Source organism: Mustelus asterias, unplaced genomic scaffold (genome assembly GCF_964213995.1).
Source record: "Mustelus asterias unplaced genomic scaffold, sMusAst1.hap1.1 HAP1_SCAFFOLD_491, whole genome shotgun sequence".
Classification (NCBI taxonomy): Eukaryota; Metazoa; Chordata; class Chondrichthyes; order Carcharhiniformes; family Triakidae; genus Mustelus; species Mustelus asterias.
The window spans coordinates 86,383-109,611 of record NW_027590443.1 but is presented as its reverse complement, the minus strand read 5'-3'; the positions used below and the strand labels follow the sequence as shown (position 1 = coordinate 109,611).

The 23,229-nt window shown below is 42.4% G+C and overlaps 1 protein-coding gene across 1 annotated transcript in view; it reads left to right on the top strand.

The window, feature by feature from the left end:
- Positions 1-13,831: 13,831 nt before the first annotated feature.
- The window catches only part of LOC144486848 (uncharacterized), a gene marked incomplete at its 3' end in the record, with an annotated part of 78,817 nt that continues 69,419 nt past the window's right edge, over positions 13,832-23,229 (top strand). The window contains exon 1 of the mRNA XM_078204868.1: positions 13,832-15,700. Coding sequence (XP_078060994.1) covers positions 14,906-15,700 — 795 coding nt within the window. The remainder of the gene's footprint in view (positions 15,701-23,229) is intronic.

Here is a 23,229-nt window from a genome sequence, read left to right as displayed (position 1 = left end):
GCAAATGGGGTTAGCTTAGATGGGCTTTTTGTTTGGCATGGACCAATTTGGGCCAAAGGGCCTGTCTCTGTGCCGTAGATTCTATGATTCTATTGTGGGTTCCAAAGATGGTCTTGCAACTACATCAGCCATATTTAATGTTTGGGTCAAGGAGAGGGGTGAACATATTTTGACATAGGATTATTATTGCCTTGAATTACATAGAACCTTCAGCACAGAAACATGCCTTTCAGTCCAACAGGTCCATGCTGATGTTGATAGTCCAAAGAGTCTCCTCCAACACTGATTATCTCTCATCCTGCATCCCTCATTCCCATCGCCCTCCTGCATATAGCAAACCTCCCCTTAAATACGTTAACATGATCTGCTTCAACAACTCCAACTTCAACAAGTTCTGCATTCTCTTCAGGAAATTTCTAATAACTCATTTATTTGTTTGGTTAATGGCTATCACATATTTAAAAGCCCTCATTTTGGAAATATTCAATTTCTTAATATTCACCCAGTCAAACACAACTAACAGCGCTCCTCTTAGCCTTCTGATTTCCAAAGAAATGTTCTCCTGCTGCTTCATCTTTCTGCAAAGTTGTGTTCTCTCAATTTTTGTAGTGTTTACAAATCCTTTCTGTATGTTCTCTGGTGCTTCAATATCCTATTTCGGTAATCTGTGACCAGAGCTGAGCATAGTATTCCAAATGCAGTTAGAACCATAGAATCTCTACAATGCAGAAGGAGGTCATTCAGCCTATCAAGTCTGCACCAACTCTGCAAAATAGCATCTGACCCAGGTTCACCCCCTCCCCCCATTCCCGTAACCTTGCATATTTATATGGCCAATCCACCTAATCTGCATATCTGTGGACTTTGAACCAAGATTCTATACAAATTTAACAACACTTCTTCCCTTTTCTATTCTATTCCTTTAGAAATAAGCTTAATTTATAACTTAACGGCTGCATGAACTTGTGATACTATTTTTAGAGATTTTATGTATTTTTAAGAATTCATTCAAGGAATGTGCACATCACTGTTTAGGCCAGCATTTACTGCCATCCCTAATTGCCCTTGAGAAGGTGGTGATGAGCTGCCTTCTTGAACCATTGCCGTCCCTGAGGTGTAGGTAAACCCATAGTGCTGTTAGGGAGACCGTTCCAGAATTTTGAGCCAGCGACTGTGAAGGAATGGCGACATATTTTCAAGTCAGGATGGTCAGTGGGTTGGAAGGGAACCTCCAGGTGATGGTGTTCTCATGCATCTGCTGCCCTTGTCCTTCTGGATGGCAGGGTCATGGGTTTGAAAGGTGCAGCCTAAGGATCCTTGGTGAGATCTGCAGTGTATCACGTAGATAGGACACAAATGCTGCTACTGTGTGTCAGTCGTAGCAGGAGTGGATGTTTGTAGACGTGGTGCCAAAATGGGCTGCTTTGTCCTGGATGGTGTCAAGCCTCTTGAGTGTTGTTGGAGCTGCACTTATCCAGGCAAGGGGAGAATATTCCATATATACACTCCTGTCTTGTGTCTTGTAGATGGTGGACAGGCTTTGGAGAATCAAGAGGTGAGTTACTAGATGCAGGATACCTAGCCTCTGATCTGCTTTTGTAGCCACAGTATTTATATGGCTAGTCCAGTTCAGTTTCTGGTTAATGGTTACCCCTCAGGATGTTGATAGTGGAGGAGTCAGTGATGGTAATGCCATTGAATGTCAAGGGGCAATGATTAGATTTTCTCTTATTGGAGGTGGTCATTACCTGGCACTTGTGTGTACTCACTGTTACTTTCCACTTGCCAACCCAAGCCTGAATATTGGCCAGGTCTTGCTACATTTGGACATAGACTGCTTCAGTATTTGAGGAGTCGCAAATGGTGCTGAACATTGTGCAATCAACAACAAATATCCCTATTTCTGACATGATGGAAGGAAGGTTATTGATGAAGCAGCTGAACATGGTTGGGGTTAGGACACTACCTAGAAGAGCTCCTGCAATGATGTCCTGTAACTGAGATGATTGACTTCCAACAACTACAAGCATCTTCCTTTGTTCTAGGTATGACTCCAACCAGTGGTGAGTTTTCCTCCTGATTTCCATTGATACCAGTTTTACTAGGGCTCTGTGATACTTTACTTGGTCAAATGCTGCCTTGACGTTAAGGGCAGTCACTTTCACCTCACTTCCTGCATTTCAGCTCTTTTATCCATGTTTGAACCAAGGTCAAGGAGCTGAGTGAGTCTGGTGGAACCCAACTGAGTGTCAGTGAGTAGGCTATTGTAAGCAACTGCTGCTTAATAGAATTGTTGATGACCCCTTCCATCACTTTACCAATGATCATGAGTAGACTGATAGGGTGGTAATTGGCTGTTTGATTTGTCCTGTTTTTTTGTAGGCAGGGCGTATCAGGGAAACTTTCCACATTAAAACAGAAAAAGCTGAAACTTTCCACATTGCCAGATAAATGCCAGGGCTGTAGCTGTACTAGCTTAGCGAGGGGCGCAGCAAGTTCTGGAGCACAAGTCTATTGCCAGAAAATGGTCAGGGCCCATTGCCTTCATCATATCTAGTGCCTTTGCCCATTTCTTGATATCATGCAGTGCAAATCAAATGGGCTGAACACTGTCAGCTGTGATGCTGGGAACCTCTGGAAGAAACCAAAATGGATCATTCACTCAGCATTCTGCCTGAATATTTTTGCAAATACCTTATCTTTGGCACTGATGTGCTGGGCTCCCCCAATTTTGAGGATGAGGATATTTGTGGAGCCTCATCCTCCGGTTAGTTGTTTAACTTAATTTGAACCCAAATCTCCAGAACACTACCTAGGTCTCTGGATTATCAGTCCAGAGACAATACCACTATGCCACCACCCACCCAATTAATTCTCAAATCTTTATTGCTCCTCGACACCACTTAGTTCTTTTTATCCTTTGAGGTAGATTTTGCCAGGACTAATTTGACAGGCAGCACAACATAAAAAGTCATTTTTTAAATTTGAGGGTTAGTGACATAAACTAGGCAGTTTTACATAATTCATTATACCAAATTGGTGTTTCAATTCATTATCAGTAAAATAATTTGTCAGATCTATGAAGTTGCCTGAGAACTAAGCTGAATAACATAAAAGGTACACACTTCCTTTAGGAAATATAGTGTAGCAACTTAGACTAACTGTAATGTTTTGCTGCAAGATGGTGGATGGTCTTTTGCCATACTCTACACAGGAAGTATGTGGTTCAAACATATGTATTAGTCTGTTCAGCTTTTTTGTTTTTACTTCCTTTAGAACAATGGCTTTTGTTTCATTGTTATTGTGCAATGTTTGTGATTTGACACAGTTCTCATTCTCGCTGGATTTCTTTGTGATACTTTGAGCATGCTCATATTGGGACATTGTAATGGTTGTGAATGAATGCCATAAGCTTTTTCTCCTTATTTCACATACAGTCAGTCCTCTAATGGTGTAACAGCTGCTACTGCTTCAATTTACTGTTATAGCATTCGGGAAGTTAATTGAAAACTGCAACAACCAATTCAAATTGAAAACAACAATATTTAGTTGTTAAAACTTGTAGCTCAAGGAGGAACAAGCTTAGCATAAGAGATCTGTATTAAAACAATCCCATGATAAAAATATACCGCTTTATCTGTCTGAGATTATTGATTTAAATCTTATTGCTACTAGCACTAGATGGAGGGTTTTGGGGCTCCCAAATCTGTGCTCATCTTTCTCACAAATCTATGTTTGAATTTCTATATTGAGGTTTCTGCCCTGACATGGCACCGAAACCCCACTAACCATAGCCACAAGTCACATCCTCTGTCAATGCGACTGTGTGCCTTGTCTCAATTCACCCTGCTTTATCTCTGCAACCTTTGACATTGACACTATCTTCCTCCGACAGGCCTCTTCTACTTTCCAACTCAGTGAGTCTACCCTCACTTGGTTCCACTGTTAGCTATCCGGTCGTAGCCAGTGCATCTCCAGCAATGACTCTCTTTCCCCATCTCTACACAACTATCTCCAGATTCCTGTAGGACAACTTTCCTTTCCTTTTCCTCATTTTTGACTTGATTTCAACTTGATTTGATTTGATTTATTATTGTCACACGTATTAGTATACAGTGAAAAGTATTGTTTCTTGCGCGCTAGACAGACAAAGAATACTGTACATAGGGAAGGAAAGGAGAGGGTGCAAAATTTAATTTAACAGTCATAGCTAGGTTGTAGAGAAAGATCAACTTAATGCAGGGTAGGTCCATTCAAAAATCTGATGGCAGCAGGGAAGAAGCTGTTTTTGAGTCGGTTGGTACGTATCCTCAAACTTTTGTATCTTTTTCTCGATAAAAGAAGGTGGAATCAGAGTATATTCGGGGTGCGTGGGGTCCTTGATTATGCTGGCTGTTTTTCCGAGGCAGCAGGAAGTGTAGACAGAGTCAATGGATGGGAGACTGGTTGAGTGGTGGACTGGGCTTCGTTCATGACCCTTTGTAGTTTCTTGTGGTCTTGAACAGAGCAGGAGCCATACCAACTGTGATACAAGCGGAAAGCCACATCGACATGCTGCCGTAAGATGACCTCATTCACTGACATGAGCTCACCATCCACATAGATGCTGACAACATCTTTCACCACTTGTCTTCATCCCTCCATTTCCTCTGTGTTGTCTGACTGTCTGACATCCAGACTTGGATGAGCCACAATTTCCTCCAGTCAAATAGTCAAGACTGCAACTATAGTGTTTCATCATTGTCATAAACTCTGTATAAGTTCCTGTGGTTCCAACCCTCATCCCGGCAATTAACTTAGTTTGAACTCGACTGTTCATTGCATTGCAGTCCTATCTGACCTCAAAATGAAGTTTTGAACCTCTATCCCTTCTGTCATGAAGACTGCTGTATAACATTATCAGCCTCCACCCCAGCTCAGTCAGTGCATGTGCTGATGATGTTTCCATGTCTCTGATACCTTCAGACTCAATTATTCCAATGCATGACCAATGTCAGCTGTGATTCCGTTGGTAAAATTCTCATCTCTGAGTTACAAGGTTCCAATTTCAAGTCCTACTCCAAGGCTTGAGCTTGAGCACAAAAAACTGACATTTCAGTGCAATACTAAGATAACACTGCACTTTTGGAGGTGTTGTCTTTTGGTTGAGACATTATACTGAGGTTCCATCTGCCTGTTTGAGTGGATGTAACAGATCCCATGGCACTATTTCAAGGAAAATCAGAGGTGTTGTCCCTGGTGTCCTGACCAATATTTATCCCTCAATCACCGTCACAAAAAATGATCTGGTTATTATCACATTATCATTATTATTTTTGCTGCGTGTAAATTGGCTGCTGCATTTCCTACTTTTAAAGTATTTGCTTTGCGATGTCTGGTGGTTGTGAAAAGTGCTACATAAATGTAGGTTTTTCCTTTTTTGCTCTCCTCTCTTCCATGCTCTCCTCTCTTCCAGCTCTTTCAGCTGCCCGCACCATACCCTGTACCAAATTCTGCTGGCCCATCATTCCAGTCTTCATTGACCTATTTGGCCCCTAATTCTGCAAAGCCTCTCTCCAGAACTTTATATATCCTCAAAGGATTGGTAAAGGTATTTGGATCAAAGAATGAGGTGGTGGTTTGATTGATACTGCATCTGTGACAAATAATCAATTAAATGATTAGATATTGTCGTTATTGATTATTGGGCTCTCTGTGGTTAGCTCTTCAACCAGTGTGCAGTCTGGAACCAGCAAAGGGACTGTGCTAAGTCAATAACTCTAAGGCAACATTTAACCAGCTAAGAAATGTGCAGCCATTTTGTGGCATTTAGTTATACTGAAAGATAGTTTGCAGGAACTATTTCATAGAATAATAGAATCCCTACAGTGCAGAAGGAGGCCATTTGGACCATCAAATCTGCACTGACCACAATACCAACCAGGCCCTATCCGCGTAACCCCACATATTTACCCTGCTAACCCCCTGACACTAAGGGGCAATTTAGCATGGCCAATCAACCTAACCCACACATTTTTGGAGTGTGGGAGGAAACCCACGCAGACTCAAGGAGAATGTGAAGACTCCACACAGACAGCAACCCTTGGCCGGAATTGAACCTAGGTCCTTGGTGCTGTGAGGCAGCAGTTCTAACCACCATGTCACTGTGCTATCCACTATTGTTTTGCTCTCTATCAAAGGGATTCGAAAAGTTTTTAATTACGGTAATGTGTAAACCTAGATTATTATTCATTTTAAATGTGATAGTATCATTTTATGATTATAAAATCAGACCCCACTAGTTCAAACTGAATACACTTTTGAGTATATTTGTTTATTTTAAATAAAAGCCTGAGCTTCAGTCATTGGAGCGTATATTCAATCAATCCACCAATGACAAGTGCAGGCAATTGGGATTAGCTTCGGGGTTTTAAAAAAAATGGCGGCATGGACAAGTTGGGCCGAAGGGCCTGTTTCCATGCTGTAAACCTCTATGATTCTATGACTATGACAGTAGTCCACAATACATTGCAGTAAGTTTGTGTAATGTAGCAAATATTCTCTGTTTTACCATTGAGTCTTGTTATCAAGAGATTGGGTAGTTAGAGGCGCATTTAAGAGCATATGGGACCAAGAGTCTCTTACTGGAGTGACCAGTAATGCTGAACTAATCTAGCATGAATTTCAGAAACTTAACAATTACTTAACTGCACCAAAATAATAAACATAATAAAATATTGTGGGAAATCTTACCAGAATTGTCAGTTCCGGTGAGAAAAATAGTGTGAAACCCACTGGCAGGATTTCTCGGAATTTTAAGTCTCATTAACAAACTTTCTATTTCCACGAGATTCACACCATGCACTGGCCTCTCACTGATTCACTCACCCCGGGTCAACATAGATCTTTGCAATCAGTGGGGAGCTCCATATAAATGTCTTCCCAGCACTTATTCCAGATTCATTCAAAGGGATGGCTGCGCAGAAGACAGCACTGCGTTTCTGGGAGGGTGTCCTGACCAGACCCCTAGATGGTGTGCAGAGGCGGGATGTCCTCTGTCCATAATCACACAGACTTCCTTCCAGCAAGGTGGCCACCTTTGCTTGAAAGGCTGTGGCAGCCTTAGTCAGTGCCAGCTTACTGCAGAAGTGGACGGGCCAGCCGCTCAGTAAGAAGATGAATGATCATTATTGCATGGCCAGGGTAAGTCTGCTTCCTCATGTATCCTGCTGTACCCCCTCACACACCCCTTGCACCTCCACGTTGATCTGTCACCTAGCCACCTTGCACGTTGGCCACACCTCTCACAAGACCCTCTGACATCCCCACCCCATCCCCATTTCTCCCCCAACTCCCTCGCAATCCTCATGTTCCCCCCATTAGCTAATATGGTCCTCACACTCCTGCTCCCAATTAAGTGCCATACATGCCACATATCATCACCATTTGAACTGGCAGCACTCCCACCTACACTCTTCCCCATCTGTCTCATTGCATGACGAACTCCATCGCAACAGGCTTGAGCGGGAGCAGACTGGTGGAATCACATCAGAGCTCAGAACCTTCATGCCCTTTGAGAAGATATCAATTAAGCTAGCCAAGGAGGAGGAAGACCTCACCTGTGAAGATGGCAAACTGGGGGCATCAGACAAAAGTGAGAATCCTCAAGATATACAGTCATTCTTCAAGCATCAATAAGTAAATTTTGTCCCTTAATTTCTCCCCTGTGATGCATTAATGCCATTTCCTTTCCCTTGCAGGCCACCCACTTGAGCAGCAAGGACCATCCTCATGCCCCTTGGAGCCCACGGACACGAGCAGCTCCAAGGGTGACTTCTCGGACTCCACCATTGAAGAAGTGTCACAGCTGTCACTTGCACCCTCCACCAGCGCAGATACCCGCACCTCGCTGGGATTACTGAGTAGGCAGGCTTCTTGGGCATACACTGGTGAGCATCACACGGCTGAAGATCCACAGCAGGTGGAGGCAGGGACGTCCCCGGGAACTCAGAAGGATGCTGGGGCTCCGCACTCTACTGTGTCCCTGGACAATGATGTGCTTGTGGATCTGGTCATTCCAGAGCTGATGGAGTTACAAAGACAGAGTCGCAAGCATCAGAAAGATATGATAGCAGCCCTCCTTGGACTGCAAGGCTGACTGGAGGAGTCCCATTGCCTTCTGTCTGAGGAGATGGTGCCATCACTCCAAAGCAATGAGGCCAATACCGTGAGGGTGGTGTCCACAATGGAGTCCTTGATGCAGGACATTCGCTCCATGGCAGGGGATGTCCGCGCCATGGTTCAGCTCATGACCTCTGTGGCTGAGGGCATGAACTTCATGGTGCAGGGTTTCAACTACATGGTACAGGCACTAGTGGGGATCCACGCGTGTCAGCGCCAGAGGACAGCGGCTTTCCTGGATCTCATCCTCTGGGTACCTGAAGGGAAGAGGACCAGCAGGAGCACAGCCCAGGACCTATCACCCAGGAAGACCCAGGTGGATCCAGCCATCTGACACCTCCCTCCCTGTGAGCAACCCATCTCCAGCCCTGCACACTGAGGATGGTAGCACTGCAACACCTGTAAAACTCGAAAGCAGGCCCGGAACCTCTAAGCCCAAGCCCCCCAAAGGAAACTCATCAAGGTAATCTCAGGCACCAGGGCAAGATAGTCAGCAGGCCATGTCAACCTCAGCTGTGGATCCTGGGGATACACCTAGATGTAGCGGGAGGGTAAGGAAGAGTAAGAAACTCTTATTCTTAAACTAGGTAGGCACCTAGTGGGCACGGGTGAATGTAGGCACCACTGTAGATAGGCCACCATTGTAATATAGTTCGACAATTAAAAATCACTTTGTTCACCCACAGACCCTCCACCCTGCCATTCAATCCATTGAGCTCAGCGAACACCTGTGTACACTTGGTGCTTCATTCTTGTGGAGTGTGATAATGGCAGAGCTATTTCTTTTCCACACTGATGACGCAAGAACGAACCACTTCTGCTGGCATGCCCTCTTCCTCAGTGATTTTCCCCCAAACCCTTTCCGTGGAAGAAGGAACTGCCCCCGCTCATCTGTGCCACTCTTCTCCAGTGATGAAGAGGACAGGGGCTGTCAAGGTGCTGACAGCCTACACACTTGGGGTGTAAGATGCATGTAAACACAAGGAGCCCTAAATTTGGAAGGGCCTGCAGTAGTTGAGGCTAATCTTCCAGCTTATCTGAACCTCATGAGCAGCCCATTCATGGGCAGGACACATTCAGCTCTTTGTCAGACAGGTCAGACATATTGCTGAGGATGAGATGAGCATCACTCTGTCCCCACTGCAAGTTATCATCATTCTCCTGCAGAGTCCAGCCCATGGCTTCAGGCCCCTGCTCATGAATTTGGCAACATCACGAGAACATAATCCTGGCAGCACATACCATAACTAGTTAGATGTTAGACCCCATGGTGAGAGAGCTGCACTCCCTAGTTCTGCTCATCCCTGAACCAAGAGGCTATGAGGGCATCCCTTGCAACCCAGCCCATTCGGGTCCTGTCCACCACCTGGTGTTCCTCCTCCTCCTCAGTGTGTTCACTCCCGGCACCCTCTTCAACATCCTCTTTTGTTAAGAGTTGGAACCCAAGTGCCAAGCGCTTGATGCTAGAAGGGTTAACGACTTGGCTCCAATCTGTGCCATTAATGTTTAACTCTGGAGATTTAATTGGCAGGATTAACTAGTCAAGGGAGGGTAAGGTTGTTGCTCTGGCAACTGGCTTCCTCTTCTGGTTGACAACGCACAGCTGATTCTTGAGAAGACTGCAATTAGCATGACCAGCACTTCCCTGGAGGGCTTCCTCATCCTCCCAAGTCACAAGCGCTGTACAATTAATCTCCCTTCCATGAGACAAATCCATGATCATGAACAGTTCTCCTTGACTCTTCACTGATAAGTGGATACAAACTTGCATGCTACTATACCCCTTTGGGCTGACACTCTTGCCTGTGGCGTTCAGGACATACAGGAGTCCCCCCCCCCCCCCCACCCTGCAAATGAGAGGGTCTCATGCTTCATGAGACACCCCATTATTGAGACCCCATTCTGCTCTTGCAGCCTGGTTTCTCACAAATCCATAATCAGGGACCTTATAGCCACCTCCAGTACTGCCCGTCTGCTGTAATCTCCTCCCAACCACTTTTATTCTCCCTCCAAGGAAGGGCGCCCACTCAGCAAGCCCAGCATGGAGGATACGAAAAGTGTTGCATGCCTGTTAACCACCAGGTCCCCTTAAAGCAGTGGGTGACATGGCAGGAAGGGTCAAGTCTGCAAGGTACCCCTCCCCACGAGATCGCGACAGTGACCCGAGGTGAGCTAATGTGTCCCGTGTACCCTCTTCGCTACCCCTGAGCATTGAACATACTTAAGATTGATCGCTGCCTGAGCAGTCACCTCCGAAATTCCCTCTTGAAGATGAGTCCACTAGGTTCACGTTTATACAGACCTATTGTAAATTGCGCCAGCCGCTGAATATTCAGTGAGGAGTATATCCTGAGTGAGTGTTTGATTATAATATGCTAATGTATTAAAATGAGGTTCCCAGAAATTACACTGCTGGCGAGGGGGTGGGGGGTTGAAAATCAGAAATCAGGATCTCACCGGCGAGATTCATGTTTTCCAAGTATCCATATTTTGAGGCCAAGGCACCAATCCTGTATGTGGAGAGTTTAGGCTCAAAACTCCCCCCCCCATTATCTAGTTTGTTTGCTCATAAAATACTTCAAAGTAACAAATATGGTTTAGAATGAGACTCTTTGTTTTTAAAAACAGTTTTCTGCTTTGCAAGCCAAGAAATCCCACACTGCAGAACAGAACATTTTCGCAATTTGCAATCAGTATGCAAACTAAGTATTTCTAGGTCAAAAAAAAGGATGGGTCAGATGTAGAGGAGTGCTTCTTCTGCTCTACCCCATCACCATTCCTTAACTCTAATCTGAGAAATATGTCCATTATTGCATTGATGTATGTTCTTCCTCTTCCCTAACAACATGAGATTTATGCGCTTTGTGTTTCTTTATTCTTTCATGGGATATTGGCGCTGCTAGCAATGCATTTGTTGCCCATCCCTAATTCCCCTTGAACTGAGTGGCAGTTAAGAGTAAACCGCATTGCTGTGGGTCCGAAGTCACATGCATTCCAGGTAATTACTAGGGGGCATAGGTTTAAGGTGCGAGGGGCAAGGTTAAGAGATGTATGAGGCAGATTTTTTGATGTGGAGATGCCGGTGTTGGACTGGGGTAAACACAGTAAGAAGTTTAACATCACCAGGTTAAAGTCCAACAGGTTTTTAACCTGGTGTTGTTAAACTTCTTACTGGAACTCGTTGCCGGGGGTGGTAGTGGAAGCGGATACGGTAGTGACTTTTAAGGGGCGTCTTGACAAGTACATGAATGAGATGGGAATAGAGAGATATGGTCCCCGGAAGGGTAGGGGGTTTTAGTTAAGTCGGGCAGCATGGTCAGTGCAGGCTTGGAGGGCCAAAGGGCCTGTTCCTGTGCTGTAATTTTCTTTGTTCTTTATAAGGATGCAAATTTCATTCCCTAAAGGACATTAGTGAACCATAAGACCTTTAATGCCAGATTTTTATTTAATTGAAATCTCACCATCTGCTGTGGTGGGATCCAAACCCAGGTCCCCAGAGTAATACACTGGGTCTCTGGATTATTAGTCCAGTGACAACACCACTGTGCCACTGCCTTCAAACTTGTCAATAAAGAGCTAAATTGTATTGTTTTATGATTTACACAGTTCTTGTTTTGTATGGCAGCTTCAAAAACAAAATTAAATGTCAACCTCCAATTGCTCATCCACTCTATGATTTCCAGTGATATGGGAGAATCACCTTTGCCAGCAATGGTTCACCAGCTGCTGCATTGTTTTGATAGCCTCTCCAGAGAGACACATTGGGTTATGCTTAAACTTCCAGTTGTGTTCTGTTTCCATTTGTGAAACATATCACAACCCAGTGACCAGTTTATCACATAGAAGTTATTTCGGTATATGGCCACATCATTCCTGATTTTTTATATTTTAGATATCACAGAATTGTTATGGCACAAAAGGAGACCATTTGGCCCATTGTGTCTACACTGGCTCTCTGAAATAGCAACTCACCGAGTTCCATTTTTCTGCCTTCCTTCCATAACCCTGCATATTCTTCCTTTTCAGATAATAGTTTCATTCCCTTTCGATTGCTTCAATTGAACCTGCCTCCACCACACACTTGGCCAGAGCATTCCAAAACCTAACCAATGTATGAAGAAGTTTTTCCTCATATTACTAATGCTTCTTTTACTAATTACTTTAAACTTGTGTTTTTTCATTCTTGATCCTTTCATGAGTGGGATGTTTCTTCCTATCTACTCTGTCTAGACCCCTCATGATTTTAATAGCTTGATTTTAACCTTCTTTTCTCTAAGGAAAACAGTCTTAACTTCTCCAATCTAACTTGATAAAGGAAGTCCTTCATCCCAGGAACCAGTCCCATGGATCTTTTCTGCACTCTCTCCAATGTCTTCACATCCACAATTATTTACAATATATATTAATGACTTGGTGGAGGGAAGCGAATGTACTGTTGCCAAGTTTGCGGATGACACTAAAATAGGTGGGAAAGCAAATGATGAGGATGACAACAGACCCATGGTTATGCCACCACTTGGAAATTCCCCTCCAAGCCACTGACCATCTTGACTTGTAAATATATTAGTGTTCCTTCACTGTCACCATGTCAAAATTGTGAAACTCCCTCCTTAATAGCACGGTGGGTGTACATATATCACATAGCATGGACTACTGTCATGTGCTGACAGTATTGGACACTGGTACATCCCTTTGACTGGGACTTTTATGACAGTGACACAACGAGCCAAAAAAGTGGATTTTAAGTTCATTTTTTCTCACTGCAATGTATTTTTGTTCATATATTTACATTGCATGCACCCTGGGTGCATGGCCATCTTCAAATGTTGATCCATAATCTTGCGCAACTGCTGGTCAGTGTAACCACTTCAACAAGCTAAAGCAAGAAATGAGCAAAGTCGGAGGAAAATTAATGAGAAAGATAAGAGTTTTCAGCATTTAAACGTGTATTTTAATTTTTTCCACTGTGATGGTGCAACACCCAAGTGCCCTGGTTGTAATGAGGCCTAATAGGTCCCCAGTAACAAACAGAAATTAGGGTAAAGTTGAAATCAGATAAATGACATGAAACCTAAATGCCATAAACAGGTGCATTCTCTGTTGTGTATTACCAACATACCGCATCATTATTTCAGATTCGAATTTGGTCTGCCATGGTCAACTAAGGTTACTTAGAAAGATGTATTTAATTTGGGGGGGGTACAACATTCAGGAGCGAATTCCATTACCACGCCACCACGTAACGATCGATTTCTGGACGATGAATTATTTAAACCCTGTGTATTTGAGAACGATTGTGGCATATTTTCATGACGGAGAGCATCTTCCCTTTAAGAATGAAGACTGAGAGATGAGTGACTAAGGATTGAAAAAGAAACCTCGATGCCCCGCACTCATTCTTCTTCGTCCGCCTATTGTCCAAATCACGTGCTCCGCTCAACGTTCCCCCAGCTACGCAAAATGGGCGGGGTCAATAAACGCCAACCAACTGAAAAGCGCCCGCTGCATGATGGGAGTTGTAGTTCTCCTTTTCCTGCGTTGTTCAAATTGAGTGGGGCGCCAAAGTCATCAATGGAAATGGAAAAAACTACGTTTCCCAGCGAGCTGCGCGCTGTGCGTCGCGCGTGTGAATGGACTGCCTTGAGCTCGAGCGCTGAGCTTCTCGGTAAGTGCCAGTCAGTGAGCGAAAGGTAGTGTGTCCGCCATTTACAGTTGGGAGGAAGAGCGTGTCTATTTTGGAGCTGATATAGCCGCTTAATTAGCCAGCTTTGCCGCCGCCGCCCCCCCTCTTCACCTCCTGCGTGGGGGGCTCGGGCTCGCATTCATGGTAGTTGTCCGGAGGGGAGAAGAGCTGATGGGTTTTATTTCGTGTTGAAAAATCGGTTCCAGTGTAAGGGAGGAAGAGAAGAAGCCCGGGATGTTACGTATGTGGACAGCTCTGCAGTGAGCGCCTCTCCCCGGGCAGCTCGACCTTACCCTGGGGTTTTCTATTGTTGCTGCTTCCAGGCCTACTCCATTTGGCAGCCCGGACTTTTTTTTTGCTTATTTGAATTTTGCTGACTTTTTAAAAAAAAACTATAGGCATCGCATCCATTTTGAAAGCCTGGAAGAGCCGAATCTTATGGCCATTGACGGAACAGTTGTGGCGCTGTACATTATCTGTGTTTAAAACACGACTCCACATATTCCCGTAACTGTGGAATTGTTCTGCTGTCGAGGGGACGGACGCTAGCAACATCGATGTGAAACGGATTGTTGCGTTGATTGCCTTTTTTTCTGGACGTTTTTAAATTTTTTTTTGGAGTTTATGCGAGAATAAGGAACTACTTTTGGCTCTTTCCACGGTTGGATTTTTTTTTCATTTTAAATTTCTTTATCTCCCTTTTGAGAAATGAAGACTGGATGAAAATTGTTCGGAGACTTTAATTAAGGATGGATGGATCACATCATTTGGTCCACGTTTATGTCGCTGCATCTCAACTGATTGAGTTGGACAATATTGTGTGTCTCTTTATTTTTTATAAAGGAACGCTTCTGTTCCAGGGACCCGACCCTTTGCACAAATATAGTATGGAATTATTTTGACTCTTTAAAGAAAATCGGTTTGCATTTGTTTCTATTCGTAGTTGGTACTTTTTTTGCATTTCAATCATTCGCTTGGCTTTGTCTTGCGTGGAATCTTGTTTAAAGAGAAGCCAGTGCATTTTTGTTTTTAAAGCCTTTCGGGAATCGAGTTTCTGTGGCAATGTCGGAAAGCGCAGACAATGTAGGGTCTTTACTGCGCCCCCCTAAAAATGGTACCAATTCCAGTTCGGATACGACAATTGGGGAACGTTTTGGAGTAAGTTTGAGAAAAAAGGAAGAGTTCAAGGCTCTCAGGAGACGGAGACATACTATGGACAAGGACAGTAAAGCAGAGCACCAACGTTTTATCAGGAGGAGTGTGATCTGCGATTCCAACGTTACTGCGTTGGATCATCTGCCCAGTAAGACCTGCATTATCGTTTCTCCACCCGAATCGGATAATGCAGCTACATTAATTAGCAGTATCACCAATAATAATGAAGCGCAGCTTCTAGTACAAGCAACGACTGTTGCCTCTGTCACAGTTGCAGTTCCTGTATTTGCCGGAGAAAAATGCGAGAAGTGCACTGATGGCAGTGCGAAAGAGGGAAGCACAGTCACTGGAACTGGCGATGAACCACCGAAGGCCACCGTCCGTTCCCCCGATGTCGATGTTTGCAATCATGCCGGGAGTACAACTGGCAGCAGCATCGTCAGCAAAAAAAAGCAAAAAACTATCCCAATCAAAGAGGAAGCCGAATTGAAAGTCAGCGAAGATGACAGTGCGGAGGAGGCAAGAAATCTTGAGAGGAAGGCGCAGGAGGATAATGAAGAAATAGAGACGAAGGCTGTGGCAACTTCCCCTGATGGGAGGTTTTTGAAGTTTGACATAGAAATTGGAAGAGGATCTTTCAAAACCGTCTATAAAGGTCTCGACACAGAAACGACAGTGGAAGTAGCTTGGTGTGAATTGCAGGTAAGTTTCGTGCTTCTGCTGGAGGTTACATTTGTGTTAATTAGAAAGATTGGCCACTTTACTTAAATTCCATCTTGCATGAGTGCTGGTCCTGTCGAAGGAATTATATTGGTACCAAAGGGTGATGCAACATATAGGGCGAACTTAAACTGGAATCTGACAGTTAATCCATTGGCACTTCTCATATGATAGCATCGTTTTAAAAATATAAACTAGTCTTGCAGGTTTTATTTTTAGAAGGTTTGGTTACCAAGGTACTTGGACAACTTGCATTCCATTAAAAGATCAAACTTCGTTTTAGTAGTAATGGCCTCCTAATATTTCCCTATGACCACTGGCAGATTTGACCATGGTTGTTGGTGCATTACATTGGATGTCTGCTCAATTCTAACAGGGATGTCTAGATTATAGTCTTCATTGGGAGCCTCTTGTGATTTTTGCCTTGGTTGTAGAAAGTTGGGGCCATTTTTTTACCGCTATCACTGTTGAAATTAGTTAATGGAATTAACTGTTAGGCCAAGAGTCTTCCTATTGGTATGGTTGATGTTTTTCCTTTATAACGGAGTTGTTGAGTCCGAAATGAATGATATTCTCCTTCAGCATACGTTTTTGATTGTGCAGTTAGTTTCCACTGTGCACAATTAATGTTGTGGAGATGCCGGCATTGGACTGGGGTAAACACAGTAAGAAGTCTCACAACACCAGGTTAAAGTCCAACAGATTTATTTGGTAGCAAGTACCATAAGCTTTCGGAGCACTGCTTCTTCGTCAGATGGAGTGGAAATGTGCTCTTAAACAGTGCACAGACACAGAAATCAAGTTACAGAATACTAATTAGAATGTAAATCTCTACAGCCAGCCAGGTCTTAAAGGTACAGACAATGTGGGTGGAGGGAGCATTCAACACAGGTTAAAGAGATGTGTTTCTCTTTAACCTGTGTTGAATGCTCCCTCCACCCACATTGTTTGTACCTTTAAGACCTGGCTGGCTGTAGAGATTTGCATCCTAATTAGTATTCTGTAACTTGATTTCTGCGTCTGTGCACTGAGAGCACATTTCCACTCCATCTGACGAAGGAGCAGTGCTCCGAAAGCTTATGGTATTTGCTACCAAATAAATCTGTTGGACTTTAACCTGGTATTGTGAGACTTCTTACACAATTAATGTACCAGTCCATGTCAGGGATTGTGTTGTGTGCCTTTGTTCATGTGTATATTTACATATTTTTGGGTTATTAGTGTATATGGTGAAAAATGACAAGTGACAGTGAGGTACTTGTTTATGTCATAAAAGCAATAAGGTAATTTTTTTGTGATGTTGGCCTAGGGGAAAATATTTGTCAGGAAACTGGGGAGAATAGTTCACCAAACAGTCCCATGGAAAGTTTTAAAACCACTGTGGGGCAGACGGGGAATAGATAGTTCCATGGGAATTTTTGAAACCGCCTTGGGGCAGACGGGGCCTCCATTTAACATTGTTCGAAAGACAATATCTCCAAACAGTGTAGCACTCTACTTGTACAACATTGAGGTGTCATCTTGGATTATGATGTCAAATCTCTGGAGTGGCACTTTAACCCCACCAACTTCTGATTCATATTTTAAGAGGGGGATTTGGGGCAGACCAAAAACGCCTGAAGAACCTGACCAGACTGTGCACGTGTGTCCTGTCGAACTACTTGGTAGGACCACTAACATTTTTCATCTAGTGCACACTTGTCAGCTGACCAAATTACTGGTGGTCTGGACGTAAACACCCTTGCCAGTTTGGGGTGGAGTATGAATTATTTTTCTACTTTGTTAATTGTGTATTTTGCTCTTTGACTAACATTTAAAACAAACCTAGTTGTAGTTTGCAGGGTTCTGTGTAATTAAATTGATCTTGTCCTCCAATGTGCTTATAATCTAGTATGTTTCAATCTGGGTGAAAAATAAGTTGTATGGAATTTTGGATCAGAAAGATCAAAATGGATACAAAGTTTGAAAGTAAGGCCCATGTATATGTTAGACAAAATGTGAAATGGTTTAGGAATGCAGTAAATTCTTAGTTCTTGGTTATTTACTTGTAGCCAGACTATCACTTGCAATGGCTATTCTTCCCACACCTACACAATTACCTCTGGTGTTCCCCAAGGATCCATCCTTGACGTCTTCCAATTTCTCATGTACATGCCTCTTGGTGAGATCATCCAAACCAGTGTTTAGTTTTCATGAGACAGCTGATGACCCATCATCCATGGCATTTGTTACTTATGGACTTGACTATTCCGACACACTTGAGGCAATTTACTCAAACTCTTCCCATAAACTTGAGGTTATGCAAAACTCTACCCGTATCCTGTTCACCTGTACCTGTGCTTGCTATCTACAGTGGCTGCTGGTTGAGCAGCATTTTGATTTTAAAATTCTTTCTTCCCTGACCTTTCCCTTTGCTATCACTAATCTCCTGAAGGCTTTCAACCCCAGGATATTTGCACTCATCTAATTCTGATGTTTTGAGCATCCCTGATAATAGTAGTTCCGATGTGTAGTTCCATCATTGGTGACCCTGCATCTGCCCTAAGGTCTTAAAATCATTTCCTAAACTTCTCTTACTCTATACTTCAATTTCTTTTTTAAAACCTACCTCTTTGATCAAAGTTTTGGCATCTGCCCTAATATCATTTTGGGTGGCTTGGTATCTAATTATGCTTTATAACATTCCTGTGAAGTGCCTTGGGCCATTTTATAATGTTAAAGGTGCTATATAAATACAAGTTTTAAATTCCTATGGCCAAGTGTCAATTTTCAAAATCTTCAAGGAGTAGTTATGATGTAAACACTAGCTGATTTCCCCTGGTGTTACCCAAGGTGATGAGTCAGAGGATGCTGTAGGACTTTAAAATGTGGTGAGAGACATTGAACTAAGTGGGTAGTGGACAGCCAGTTAATCAGGATAAGTGGATAATGGTGAAGTGATTTTTGATGGCTCTGGTTTTTCAGGAACCAAATTGTGAACATATAACTATCAATTGTTGTGGACACACTTAAAATATGAACCCAATGGTGTTTCTGATAGTAAGCCACTGGGTTGTTTTATAAAGTAAGAGTTTTAACAACACCAGATTAAAGTCCCAACAGATTTATTTGGTAGCAAATGCCATTAGCTTTTGGAGCGCTGCTCCTTCGTTTGTTTTGTTTTATAAAGCCACGAACATTATGGAATGTGATGCACAATGCATTATGTTGCTTGATCTTTTTAAGGCCACAAAGGCTCATAGCTGAGTTCAGAGTTCAATGTGATTCAGCCACTTGCACAAAAAAAACAAAGTTGTAGATAAGACAATTAAATCTCTAAACTTTCATGGTACATTGAAAAAACAATTCTTTTAGTGTCATGCAGAAATTTGAGTAGGATGTAGAAGCTTGACAGGAAACCCAGAATATATAAAATAACAGTACTACAATTGCTCTTTTTTTTTGAGACCTTGTGACACTCTGCTCTTTAACATTTTCTGCAGAATATAATTATTTTCTGCCAGTGGTAAGCCTTTCATGGAGGAGAATAAATGGCAGTGTAGCATTCTATGTTGTATAGTGCAGTAACTATGGTTTTGGGGTGTCTGTTGATTTCAGTCTGCCTTTCAACTGTGCACGCACATCTATGTTAAATATATATAAGTGTTGGGTATAATTTTCTGGCATGGCTTAGCCTACCAACTCTTAGTTTAGACATGAGTAATTTTCCTTAAGGTATCTGAAATAATGATTGCCACCTATCAACCAAGGTAACCCTATGACAAGCTTTAAAAAGTCTGTATAGAACTATAGAATTTCTACAGTGCAGAAGGAGGCCATTTGGCCCATCGAGTTTGCACTGACTCTCAAAGTACATCCCACCCTATCTCCATAACGCTTTATATTTACCATGGCTATTCCACCTAACTATCTTTGGACTGTGGGATGAAACTGAAGCACCCATGCAGATACAGAATGTGCAATCTTCACACCGTATCCAAGACGGAGAATCGAACCTGGGTCCCTGGTGTTGTGATCTCCTGTTCCATGTTTGCATCTACTGCATGATTTGTGGGCTTTGTTAATTAAAAACTGATACAAAATCTTGTATATCTTCAATTGGTGAAAATAATATTGGAAGGACGTGCCAATTATTGCTTAATCATTGGTGCAGTAATTTATTTGTATGGAAGAGATATGCATACCACAGATGACATCTGAACTACTCCAATTAACTAAGAAATTGCAAATAAATTTTGACATGCGATTACAGCACGTCTTACAAAGACCTAAGGTGCAACTCTGATAGGATGGTGAAATGAGAACCTTGTTGACACATTACTGACAAAATACACAGTAATATACGTGTATTGGCAAAGCGGTATATTGCTGTAATGGGATAGATTAACTAATGTGCCACTGAAATTTCTGGCTGTGTTTTGGTGCCTCAAGCACATGTTTGCAGTTAGAAACAGCTTAAAAGCTGTTGGAAGAGATTGCAAATCATTATATTTAAACAATTGAAGCTAGGTTTTAAAAATTTAGTTTGACCTTTTTTGTGATCTTTGCCTGTTGTTTGGTATGGAGAAGTTTATATTGTAAGATTATACCTCTGGGAACTCTGTGATTAATGAACATGAAATTGAGATAATATTATGTAAACCAGTAGAAATTGTAAAAAGTCTTGGTGAAAATAACCACTAATGTGAGCAGCCCAGGTTTGTTTGTTTACAGACTATGTATTTTGACACAGCAGTTTAGATAGCTGCTTCAAGTGTTGTAAAAATAAATTGCACTCTGCAGCAGAATTTTAGACTTAAGATGCATATGGCCTAGTTTTTGGGAAATCTTAATGAAACTTGAAGATTAAATTTCTCTCCTGAAATCTTTTGCTTCTCGGTATACGAAGTTTGGAAATATTTCACAGTTCTCAATTCCATGCTTATAAATTCACGCACTTGTGCTGGGAAATATTTCTGTTGCATAGTTGCAACAGCTGCATTGCTTAAACTAAGTTTTTAAATAATCTTGTCATGCTCCCTCGTGACAAGAACATTTAGGCTTGAATTTCCTGAAAATGTGCTAACAGTACATTTTCCCCTGTTTGGCTTTGTTTGTAAATGGGTGAGGAACAATTGTAGGTTAAAATTACTTAGTGACGTGTGGAGCAGAAATGAGCGAGATTAGTTATATTGTTTAGATCCCTTGCGCTACAAGTTAGCATATGTCAGGTTTTGGTCAATAGCACTTGTTGCATTTTTGACAATTTGGTGAAGGTAAAGTTAATTCAGCAGAGGTTGAATGTGCACCATGCAGCTTTTAGTAATGTAGTTTAGAATTTAGCGCACAGGCTATTGTCTGGATATCATTCCTATCTTTGTAATAAACTATTAGCTTCAATCTCCCTTCCAAGCTGTTAAATTCATTATTTTGAACAAATATACAGTAGTACATGTTTAAGTGCTGGAGTAAATATTCTTGATCAGTAGTGTTCCAGGAGGGTAATTGCACCAGACAAGCTACTGGTGAAGATCTACTCCAATTCAAAGCTGCCCTTATTTGATGACCTCCAACTATAAGGAGTCTGCCTTCCCTCACACCACTCCATATCATAAAATTCACCATGCCAACGACCTATGGCAGGAAGATTGCTAGAGGAAAACATCCACCAGAAACTACTTTCTCATCATAGACCTCCTGCTTGTCCACCTTGCTTTGATTTTCCACAATGAAAGTGGGCACTTTTGAACCATTTCTGGATTATCAAGACCTCTGTGAAACCACCCAACATCAGTGAGGTCACCAAGACCATCCAGGCTGTAGCTGTGGTGCAATCCAAACAAATAATTCACATTTGCCACTGCTGACTAACTTGGTGAGCCTCAGGAACTCCATTTAGGACTGATGAGGCTATTACTTGGCTCTCTGATGATGCTGATGCTAAGTACATAAATAAAATGTGCAACCATGCACTTATTGTTAATCTAGAAGCCTACTTGAGCTTGGCCTGTGCAGGAACCTCTCTGCTGCACACAAGTGCAATTTAGAGGGAATGTTGATTGTTAGGTTGGAGACTACAGAAATGTGGGGGGAGCGAGAGTTTTGGGAATTTAATTATTTGAGGAGTCCAGACCAAAGAGCTTTGCAATAGTTGCATCCAAAGGTAACAAGGGCATAAATTATGGCTTTAGCAAATAAAACTAATCAAGTGTATGGCAGGACAATTTCATAATCATAATTAAAACCATGACCTATCAGCACTTGTTGCCAAACAATCTTTGTCCGTGATCATATTTTTAGTTTGTCAACAGTAGTTGGAGTCTCAACTTGTATTTAGTTCATTAAGCTGTTAGACATCCAAAATACATACTGATTCAAATATATTTTCTTGCGTAGTGTAATTTTCCTGGATTACATTAAGGCTGATAGTGAGTAAAGTGGATGCATTTTGTAAAATTATATAACAACTTTCTTCAGACTTTGTATTACAACCATTTGTTAAGCTGAGACATGGCTATAAATTGGAGTCTGAGAGCATCTTCTGTCTCTGTACAGATTGTATATTGAATACAGAACCTTCAGATCAAGATTTATTTTTTTTACCAACATAGGTATATATTTTATTTGCCCTACTTAAGTGGGCCACAAAGGACGCCTTTCCTCTCTCCCTCATTTCTGACTCTCGCCCAAGAAAAGCACCACATGTGCATGACCATGACCTGGGAACCAACTATTAAAAGCACATACATGTTTTGAAGAACTTGAACCAATAATGTCACAATGTGCTTTGCTCATGTTGGGAGGTTGTTAACTAGCAATGATTTTCTGAGTATTGAGCTAGTAGCTGTTTTTTTAAGGTATCACATGTTTGTAGACAGTTTGTTACTGTATATACAGAATTTAGGCTTTAGATATAAAAAAATAGTTTGAGGTGCTTGCTGTAGGTAGTCCATGTCTCTGAAATACATAGGAACTTGGGGATCCATACTGCCTAGAACCATAACTTTAGTCTTGTGTTCGAGTTCCTGTCAAATCTTTCTCTCAGTAGGTTGAAAGCTGAGCTGCCATATTGGAAATGATGATTTCTTTTGCTGTCTATGGCTGTCTTCATCCAAATGAGGCTCCCAAGAAATGGAAAATGGTCCACGGCATTTCCAGGATCTTGCTGTTGAGCTTGATCGAATGGGCGAGTTTTTGCCAATTGAACTGGTTGGAAGAGAATCTTAATTTTCCAGGTGTTTAATGGGTCGTCTTAGCAATCTGACTGCTGTTCTCTATTCCTCAAGTGCAACAGCTGTTCCATTCTGCACTCCACAGATGGTGGCCACAGTCCATTCCTGGCTTGAAACAAACCTGTCTCGAGCTGCCATTTATTTTTGCACTGCTTGACTATTTTACAGGCCCCCTGGAAAGTCTCTGTGGGCCCTAGATTCAGCAATGCCAGTCTAAGCTGACATTTGAGTGCCGTATTCGGAGAGTGGTGCATTTTTGGAGGTGTCTTTGAGATGGAATTCTCAGGTGGGCTTCAATTC